Source organism: Thunnus albacares, chromosome 22, assembly GCF_914725855.1.
Source record: "Thunnus albacares chromosome 22, fThuAlb1.1, whole genome shotgun sequence".
NCBI lineage: Eukaryota > Metazoa > Chordata > Actinopteri > Scombriformes > Scombridae > Thunnus > Thunnus albacares.
Window position 1 is genome coordinate 22,978,596 of NC_058127.1, and position 11,014 is coordinate 22,989,609.

An 11,014-nucleotide genomic window follows, 5' to 3' on the forward strand; every position below is an offset into this window, starting at 1 on the left:
AAGAGCAGTTTTGAAGCTCAAAGTGGGCGGCTCTGGCTGTTGCCATATTGGCAGTGCCTGACTCCACCTCACTCCTGGCTAATCCAAAATGGGCAAAGAAGTAGACATGTTTATTTCTGCTGTAAAGTTGGGCATTTTAAAATGGGGGTCTATGGGGATTGACTTGCTTTTGGAGCCAGCCTCGAGTGGCCACTCAAGGAACTGCAGTTTTTGGCACTTCTGCATTGGCTTCATTTTTCAGCCCTGGAGGTTGCTGCTTGTTAAGGACATGTTAAAATCCTCTGATTGGAATAATGAATTTTGTCTGACATGTTTTCCCAGCTTCAAGTTTCCACATCACACTTGTGTAAGTTGTTTACTTAAATTGGTTTCAAAGTAGTTGTGATGTCACAAATCATGCATGTAGGCCCGCCCCTTAAAATCATGAGCCCAGAGAAACTTTCCACTTTCAGCAGATGAATGTGAAAACAAACTCTGCACATACATCATTCTGCACAGTGAAGCTCAAACATCCAACTGAAGGAACAAGAAGAAAAACCCATTTTTGAGTGGATGAAGACTTTACGTTTGCAAGACAGTGTGCTGTTGCACCGCAATCACATGATCTCATGCTATTTGGTGCCAGTACAACAAAAGCTCCATCAGTTTTTAACTCTGACTCTAGAACAACTTACATGGACCTAAAGTGACAATATAGTGAGGTCAAAGGGAGAACACAATTCTCAGAAAAAGTTTGTCTATGAATTAGCAGCTGTGTTTGTTGAGCTGCATGTCACAAACAACATCTCAGTGCTGCTAAAGAGCTTTGTCAGTTATACCTTGGAAGACTGAAGATTTAGCAGTTTGTGGTTGATGGTCTTCCTGTCATCACACTGGCAGTCCAGAGCACAGAACACCAGGCCACATCCATTTAGTAGACCTTATAAATAAATGCAACATGAGGTCAGGTCAACAGTGCACCTTGTAAACCACAGTGTCTCCAGAAAAGTCATGTATTTCTTTTCAGTATAAATTTGTATAGTACTACTGAGATATGTCTTGAAGTCCTTATTTTAACATTGTTATATAAGAAACTGCCATTACACACATAGTAACTATAAGGAATATATCATTTCCATTGTACTGTGCTAATAACTATGAAATCTGTTTAAAATGTAGAAATAGAACAGTACAAACTCCAGAGGGAAATTCCTGGCTCTGATATGTTCCCTGGCCAGCTGCTAATTATACAGCACTTTTATATACAGCGATACAGCACTTATTTAAGATCCTCAAATAAAAAACACAGCCTACCATACATTATTATCTAAAAAAGTACATAGATTTGTTTTTGGACATATTTCAATACTGAATTACAAAAGAAAGGGAATCTGTCACTGCAGTGCAGAAGAGAAGGAAACATTTCTTTAAGCTTCACAGTGAGGGCAGAGAGGGGAGGACATACCTCAATTGTGGCTATTTATCTTATAGATTTTATTTGTCTTTGTTTTTTATCTAGTTTTTATAATCACATTTTTATTTCACTCCATTTTATTATTTTTTATAGTTTTCAAATCTATTTTATTTTATTGCATTTTCAAAATTTTATTTCTCATGTGCATTAGTTTCAGATTGTTTCACTGTCTACTGTCTACATTTGTTCTGTCTTATTATTGGCTTGTCAGTTATGTAACCTGTATGAAAGGTGCTATACAATTGTATCAGTAATGACTGATTGATGAAATAGAACCTATAGCTGCCTTTGACTCTTCTAGAGGGAAGGGAACACTAGTCATGGTTTTATACATTACAAAAATTCTCAGAAAAACCTCAAATGAAGATGATGCCTTGCACCTATTGTCTTGTGAGTGTGTGTAGGTGCTTAAGAGATGAGTTTCAGTATTCAAAGGTGAATCGCTTTAAAAGGATGAAGCTTCTACTGAGCAGTTTGCTACTCGCCTCTCTACTTGCCTTCTCATCTTGGAGTAAGTAAAAACACAATTATTATGCAACTTTAACCTTCAAATCACCTCTGTTTAAAGCTGCATACATTGATGGTTTTTCATATTAACCGTGAATCATTACATATGATCAAAACCAGAGTTATGTATTTAGGGAATTGAAAAAGGATGATTGAGTCACACTATCTAAAGATTTTTCAAAATCAAATTTTCAGGGTGTGATAATGGACTGGAGGTTTTCTTTGAAACCACACATAACTTATATAAGCACTTCAAATGTATTATAAATCAAAAAAGTATTCCAGCACACACCAGGATATTAGGATTGAGACTATTTTATTAATGGGTCACATTAAAAAACAAGGAGCGGACTATGTGTTTCACACATTGCTTCATCAGATTTGCTCTGTGCTTGATTGCCATCAGGTGTGTCTTTAAATAGCCAACAGGTTCACACACAGAATCTCATTTTCCAATACAAATGCACTTAGTGGGAGTTAACTGGCTGAAAAATCAAACAAAAATTAAGAATAAAAATGGCATCATCTCAACAAAAACATCTCAAGGATCTCTGCAGAAGGAGGCCTGTAACTGTTCAACCTTGACCTTTACAAATATCACAAGAGAGGACTCAGGGATATATTTCTGCAAAGTGACTGTAGAGATACCATTTTTAACTGTGGCTAAAGGAAATGGTTCTGTCATCACAGTTAAGACCAGAGAGAGAACAGATGAGAACACACAAAACGACGCAAAAGACAACACAGATGGTGGTAAGTGATTACACATCCAACATACAAAGTGTTGCAGTGACAATGACTAGTTGAAAATCAACATGTATCACCTTTGATGAGTGTGTGATGTTGAGGATAAAAAGCAGTAGGCAGCTGACACTGTATAAATCTGCACTGCACTGCTGACATGTGTCTCTGTGCTTTCATTCTGACGTTTTGGCCAAGTAGTTGTCCACACAGCAGACATCAAAGCTACTATAATTCTTCAAATCTTATTAATGGAGCAATCATTTCCAAAATGACCACCAACACACTTACTAGAGGGCTTGAATTTAGCGAAGGAGACCATGACTTAGTATTTCTGAATTGAGGCTTTTGGAATGGGAGTCAGTTGGAGCATCTAGTGGTTGTCAGTGGTATTGCACTTTATGGTACTTCCACATTGGCTTCAGCCTTAAGTTGTCTAGTTGCTGCTTGTTGTTGACACAAGCCCTAAACACTGATCCCTCATGGATGTTGATATCACCTTCCTAGTTAGCATAAGTGTGAGTATATGAGCCTACAAGTGCAAAATATGAGCTATGAGGAATGGATGAGTGACACTGCAGCAGATTGGAACGTTAGAACTGAGTTCATTCCTCTAGTGTGGCCGTAGACTTTTAGTCTTGTTTGCATTTAAAGGCAGAAATGGATGTCAGGTATTTGGTTAAAGTATTACTGGTATTAATAGCAGCTTATGTGTAACTCAGCACTTGCCTTTGCTTTGTGACTTTCAGGTTCTCAGAGGGAGGAAGTGTTAGTTTATGTCCTGCGATGTCTGCTCATCCTCGCCCTTGTTGCAACCTTCTTCTACCTCAACAGTTCAGGGGTTGTTGCAGCATGATGTGCCTGTCCACCTGGAAGACCATGAGAACCAGAGAGGGAGGAGAATCTCTGCACACCTGGCAGATGGTGCGAGGAGGCCTGAAGCCCACAGCAAGTGTCCCTGCTGCAGGGATGACTAGGTCAGACATTAGAGGTTTTTATGTTTTATAATAAATAAAGAAAATGTCCCAAATTGTGCATGTTAGTGAATGTTTTGGGACACATTTAGAACGACTGTACAGACTTATTGAACTCATTTACATCACAGTAACTTTGCTGTTAAGTTCCCATCAAATGTGACTGATTTACAGCTTCACTTTGACTTCAACTTCAAATTTAAAGTTCAAGTTTTATTGCCCTTAAATTGAAATTCTGGTAATACTTTATTTTTCTTTATTATTCCTTTAATTGTCTAACAATTTACAGGAAATTTTGGATGTAGTTTGCAGGAATATAACGGTTCATTTCTATGACATTTTGCAGAAAGGGTTTTGCAGTTTCTTACAAATAATTAGAAAAATTGGAAATAAGTGTTAAGTTGGTTTAGCTGGTAAGTAACCAGTAATTTTATTTGGGTTCCCAGTTGCTAATTTGCAAATGCCACCTCCACTTGCAGGTTCTGTCAGGAGCTGCAACCCAAACCTTCGCCTCCACCTGCAGGTTCTGTCAGACTGCTGCCACTATTTGTCTTTTACTGCAGACTTCAACCACATGCAGCTCCCACTCCCACCTACAACCTTTGGCACAAATCCTAGTGCAAGCTGCTTTCTCAGCAATGAAGACCAGCACCATGAAGACCAAGACTAGCACTGTGAAGACCAAGACCAGCACCATGAAGACCAGCACCATGTAGCTTTATTCTTCACAAATTTCACCCCTGTTGTTTTCTATTTCAGGTCCTCTTGTTGATTTGGGCATCTTCCTGTCAACTTTTTCTCCTGCATTAAAGTTTCTCACTCTGCTTTATGTGATGTCATGTGTCTTTCTCAGGACAAACCTGTCCTGTAATTGGTTATCGTCAATGGATTTGCCAAAGCATCATCAAACAGACCCGAAACTGTGTTAGAAGGCCATGAAGAAACAGAGGTAAGACACATTTGAAACATTTGTAATATGAGCAGAAAGTCATAACATACATCTGCTGAATCTATTTCCCTGGTTTGTTGTTTTTCTTCCATGGAAAGTCGGAGCATGAAATAGGAAACCTTTACAAATGTTTCGGTGGTTTCAAAGTGAAGAATTTGAATTTTGTTCCTTATGAATTTTTATTTTTGGAACTTTGACTCTTCTTTGGTTTTATGTTGTAGGTCACATTAATACTTCTATTATCTCTTCCTCCTCCAGGAAACTATATTCACAATATAGTTGTCAAGGCATCGTGGAGTCTGACTTCATTAAACTTTTAAGCTGTGTAAACAAACAAATCATCAGTTGACAGAACCAGCGGAACTGATAAAACTGATCTAGATGTTTAATTAAATCAACATTAGAATCTCTTAAAATAAGTTGACACAGCAGAGTAAACAAAAAGACTGTGTAACTGGCTGCCTTTGAGTTTTCTCAACTTCTACAATTTGACCGTGTATCTAATGGATCTGATGAGTTCAACATTCAAGATGTCAAGGTTTGCATAGAAAAACGACAAGTTTTGTAGAGTTGGTTACTCCTATTTTGATTTCTCTATACTGAGTTAACTTTAAACAACATGCATGAAAAACTCTTGTTCCACAACATTTGTCTCAACAATAAATAAGAAAACTTTGTCACTCGTAATACATTGACCTCAAAAACAGCAACACTACAGGAGAGCTGCAGGTTCAATCTACAGCAGTGCTACTCAACACTTCTTCTGCACTTGACCTCAAGTTCTCATCCATATCACACCTCATGTCCTCTCTTCTAATGCACCTGGGAAAGATTCTTTTTGCATCCCTGCAAATCTTCTGCAGATGCAGTATGTCCAGACACTTCCACCTTCTCGACTGAAATTCAATAAAGCTTTGCTGGTTTACACAATTCTTGGTTGTACAACAAGTATTTTCTAAAGATAAACCTACACTTCTTTGTAGGACTTTAGTGCCTCCTAGTGGTGGTACCAAAAATAACACTTAACCTGTGACCATGGATCTGACTGGTTGATGGACACAGAGCAACAAACTCACAACAAACTCATTAATCAAGCAACAAGTGAACTGAACCAACTTCCACCAGGACTGTCTATGATTTCTACAAACAAACACTTGCGCCTTCAAAATGATTTGAAAGGTGGTACAATCACATAAAAACTACATAAATAGTGGCTCTAACCAGTGATGGGAAAAGTATTCAGACCCTTTACTAAAGTAAAAGTAAAAATACAATGACGTAAAAATACTCAATTCCTGAATTCAAAATGTTAGTGAAGTGAAAGTACAGAAGTATCATCAGCCACATGCACAAGTATTCATTTAGCAGGACTTCTTTAAAAGTACAATATTATTACAAAATATTATATTATTTGTTTTTATCACTATATCACTCCTACAAATACATGTCAAAACATTTTAATGTTTTAGTTTGTCAATGTGGAGCCAACTTTAGATACTTTATACACTACTGGGTAGATTAGTAGTAATGGTACTGCATCATATTGTATGAATGTATAATTTGATTTTTAACTATAAATGGAAAATACAAGTAGTGGAGTAAATAGTTAAGGGGAGTAAGCAACATAAATCCCTCTGAAATGTAGTGTAGTAGAACTTTACAGCAGCATGAAATGGAAAGTAAAAGTACCTAAAATTGTACTTAAGTGCAGCACTTGAGTAAATGTACATAGTTACATTCCACCACTGGCTCTAACCAAAGTAAACCAACAAAATACAGTGTATGACTACAGGTTACACTTATTGGATGCTCAAATGCTGATAATGAACGTACTATAAAAATACATCAGGTGAACTTAGGACTGGGTTTAGTGTTAGAAATGGAGTCCATGTTGAAAAAACACAGTCTATGAGAATAAAACCTTGTCATCATTATAATCTCAATACATTTATTTCTTAAAAGAAATACTGACTGTTCCAATGCTTCTCTCCTCAGTATCTATTTAGTTAGTAACCTACTGTATGTCAGTATTTTGAGTATAATAAAAGAGGATCTTTGTCAAGCAGAAGAGCAGAATGTCTTTTTTCAAACTCTTTCGTGAGAATTATATTAAACAGACAGAAAGTCATCGCCTTCTTTCTTAAAGGGGAAGGAACAGACATCGTGGTTTTTCACATTTCTCTGCAGGAAAGATGAGGACACTGAAGAAAAGATGATGCCCAGTATGTATCTGTTGTGTGTGTGTGTGTTCATGTGTGAGCGTATGCTGGGAGGGACTTGCAGCAGATGTGAAGAGATGAGTGTCAGTCGTCAGAGGCGAATCATTGTGGAAAGATGAAGCTTCTACTGAGCTGTCTGCTTCTGGCTTCGCTCTGTGATCTCTCATCTTGGAGTAAGTAGAAATACAGACATTCTGCAAGAATATGCGCTCAAAAACATCTCTTAAAGGTCAAAACGACGACAGGTTTTTGTAATTACTGTCTTTACCGACTGAATATCAGAATAGTAGTGCGTGTTATAGACTGCCAAAAAAAGTAGTGTATATATATATATATATATATGTATATATATATATATATATATATATATATATATATATATATATATATATATATATGTTTCTATGGTTTGATACACCCTTTTTACACTGAAAAATGTTTTTGGTACAGTCACTTTCAGAGCAGTATATTCACCTGAAAGAGAAATGAAAACCTGTGATATGATGTGATGTTTCACTACTTTACTGGGATGTTGACAACTTTACCCACAATTCAGACTGAATCACATATCCTGTTGTTGAAAAGTGCCAAAAACATATTACTCACTATGTTTAGCTTCTGTTGTGATGCAATTTGTACAGTCTTGTGATAAATTACCAAATCATTTATCTCTCTTTACTGTCTCTTTACAGGCATACTTGATGTGAGCCAGACTGCTGATGTCTCTGTCATGGAGGGGGAGACGGTAAACATCACCTGCTGCTGGACATGGATGTTTGAGAGAGTTGAAAGAATGGGAGTTAACTGGCTGAAAAACCAAACAGAAATAAAGAATATAACTAGAATCTGCAACTCAACAAATACATCTCAAGGATGTCAGCAGAAGGAGGCCTGTAACTGTTCAACCTTGACCTTTACAAATATCACAAGAGGGGATGAAGGAAAATACTACTGCAAAGTGTCTGTGGAGATACCAAGTTTAACTGTGGTTGAAGGAAATGGTACTGTCATCACAGTTAAAGACAGAGACAACATAAAGAACAAAACAGAAGAAGGTAGGTGACAAAACATTAGAAATTTGTGTGTTGCAATAAGAGTTTACTAGTATATTGATTTTACAGTGGACGGGGCTTTTATTGAAGTGTATTCAGAATGGGATGAGGTCTGTTCACAAAACAGCAATTTCTATGACCTCAGTCAAACCTTATTTGCTTGTTATACAAATATAAACTATAAGATTCGTGCACTAATCGGACTGTATGTAAAAAAGCATTCACTATCTTGATCTCATAATTGACACATTTGTGTTTTTTCTCACAAGAGAGTTTTTCATCTTCTACCGGCAATCCACTTCCCCTGATCATTACCCTGGCTGTAGTGGCTCCAATACTGCTCCTCACTCTTGTGTGTGTCTGCATCCAAGGTACAAAGAAAAGACACTTATTCTTTTCTTACTTACCCATCGGAGTATCTGCTCATGCAGCTATTTATGCCTCAGCTTGCCTGAGTCTTCTGCCTCCACCCAAATACACTAGAGGTGAAAGTTAGCACATTGAAAAATATTACTTCAGCAGGAAATGGTTTCATGAATGTTCAAAGTTCATCTGTGTGAGTAACTTGGGAATGTTTTTTGAAAGAGATAACGCTAGTTTAGATTGTAATTAATGCAATTTAATGTAATTCATGTAATTATTTTTAATGTAATTTTCAATGCTGTGAATGCAAAAAAAATCTATTCACCTTCAATTTATTGGGGTTGCAGCAGAAAACTCAGAGACGGACATCTCAAAACATGTGCTAAACCCCCCAAAATATCTGCATGACTAGATACAGTAACACTGGTAATGTTAGTGAGAAAATATATTTTTTCATATCTTTCTTTCATTTCTGCAAGGACACAGAGCAGAGGATTGTAACTTAAACAAAACTTGACATTTAAAAAAAAAGAAAAATATCCTCCATTTCAAACAAGAACCTGCGTATTGCGGCTGATAAGAATTCTTTGAAAGTGAGAAGCAGATTGACACAAGAAGCCTCCGAGTTACCCAAAAGTTCAGAGAGAGATTGGATGGTCGCCAGCTTTAACAGCTTCATAGTGTGAAACACTGAAAAGCCAATAGCAAAAACAATAATTAGTAGTAGCAAAAAAGAAGAAGTTGTAAAGACTTAAAAGAAGAGAAAATGTAGACGACACAGTTACAGGATGAAATCATGAGCGACAGTGTGTTTTAAGCAACTTTAAGATTCAGAGATACATTTTAGCAAACCTAACAGTTCTATAAACCTACAAGAACAGTCAGTTGTCTTAAATTTGAACTGAGGAGTAAATAAAAGCAATTGATAAATGCTAAACCTTACTGTGCTTTAAAGATGACCAACAGGCTCTTCAAATGAATTCTTAAACCCATATTAACTGATTTTTAAAAAGTTGTAAACCCAAAACGAACATGTTAGTTTATATAGTTGATATTGCAAATGTGTTAGCAAACGTTTGCATATTTACACATCCATCAGATCATCCATCAGAGCAACATTTTCTTTCATTTAGAGTCGTGTTTCTGGCGACCTATTGAATATATGTCCAGTATTCACTCTCCTTTTAGCTCTGTTTCAGTGTCTACTTTACAGTCTCTACTACTACTGAGGCAAATATCGGGCTACTTATCCACTAAATGCACCATGTTTACCCGTTAAGCGCTCTGATTGCCGCTTTTATGTTTTTTATTTATTTATTACAGCTTAGGCTTCATTTTACAGAAGCGCATTGCGTTCAACAAAGAAAAAAAAATTGGAGTCCTCATCTCATAATTCTGACTTACTATCCCATTATTATATGACCGACTATCCAGTAATTATGACTTAAATTTCTTATAATTATGACTTACTATCTCATAATTACGCAATGCGCTTCTGCATCATTTTTCCCAACAATTCTAATAATAATTTGAGTGCATGTGTGTGTGTGTGTGTGTTTCATGGGTTCAGCGATAGCAGCCAGGGTGATCTATGAGGTTCCGCACTTTAACTCTGAGGTGGCAGACATGGACAAACACAGCACCAGCTCCTCCAGTGGCTCCTTTCAGTGGGTGAGTCCAATATCAGACTGAAGAAAACATATTAATGTGGTGCTACCCAACAAACATGATCCTGATTCCCTTTTGTTCAGTGTGGTGAAAGAGAAGTCAAATAGTGTGAAAACTGATCATGCTGTCCAACATACTGCATAATGAGTGACCAGAAAAATACTTTTATGATGTAATACATTGCCTTATATACAATACAACAGCCATGCAAATAATGATGTATTATTTAAAAATTATGTTTCAAGACTGTACTTTGTGGTGTTTTGTGTTAGACTAAATTACAGTATATTCTAACATGTTTTGTCTACATAACTCACACATATGAAAGTGCAAAAGCATATGAAACACCATACAATACACTACAATCCAGTACAACAACATTACAAGCTACAGCCTTGATACGCTGTCAGAAACAATGAAATAGTATGTTTCACAAACTGCAGTAATTTAAGCTGCAACTTCCAGTGCTGAGAAATTATTATGAAATATAACTGACATCCTGTTTCTGATGAATAGTGTCTGTTGCTCACGCCTACTCAGTTTTTTACTGTGCACATTAGTAAAGGTCTAATCATAATATTGACCTTTAAGCAGATCAAACCATCAGCACAATGTGTAATTGCATTAAAAAAAAAAAATCTCTCTGTCTCCCTTAGTGTCAGGTGGTGGTGTATGAATCCTTCGATTACCTTGAACACACGGAGAGGAAACAAAGTTCACAGATTCTGAGACAGAGGGACTCCATCAAGCCTCTGAACTTAATCACTACAGCAGTGTACTCTTCATCAGATGTTAGAGGAGCCTGATGAGGTGCTCAAAAAGGCCTAAACCAAAAAAAAGGAATAATGAAGTTGTAATACTTAAAGGAGTACACTGAAAGGCAGGAGAAGAGGTAGAGGATGAAAAGGAGGAAGAAAGAAAAACATCAGGAGCAGCTGGACACCCTTATTGGCATCTTTGGCAAGTTGGTGGAGAAGCACAACTAGCCTTTTCTTTTTGGTTTGAATGTTTTAGTTCATGGTTATCAACCCTATGGAGTTGTTTAAGTTCAGTTTTTTGAAAATATGTATAGCTATAAATAACATGTC

General features: G+C 36.8%; 1 protein-coding gene across 1 annotated transcript; it reads left to right on the forward strand.

Annotated features, from left to right (window-relative positions):
* Positions 1-7,587: 7,587 nt before the first annotated feature.
* Positions 7,588-10,755, forward strand: LOC122973902. Its single transcript, XM_044341706.1, has 4 exons — positions 7,588-7,898; positions 8,165-8,266; positions 9,829-9,929; positions 10,583-10,755. The coding sequence occupies exons 1-4, from the start codon at positions 7,616-7,618 to the stop codon at positions 10,730-10,732; spliced, it is 636 nt and encodes a 211-aa protein (XP_044197641.1). The 5' UTR covers positions 7,588-7,615; the 3' UTR covers positions 10,733-10,755.
* Positions 10,756-11,014: the final 259 nt, after the last annotated feature.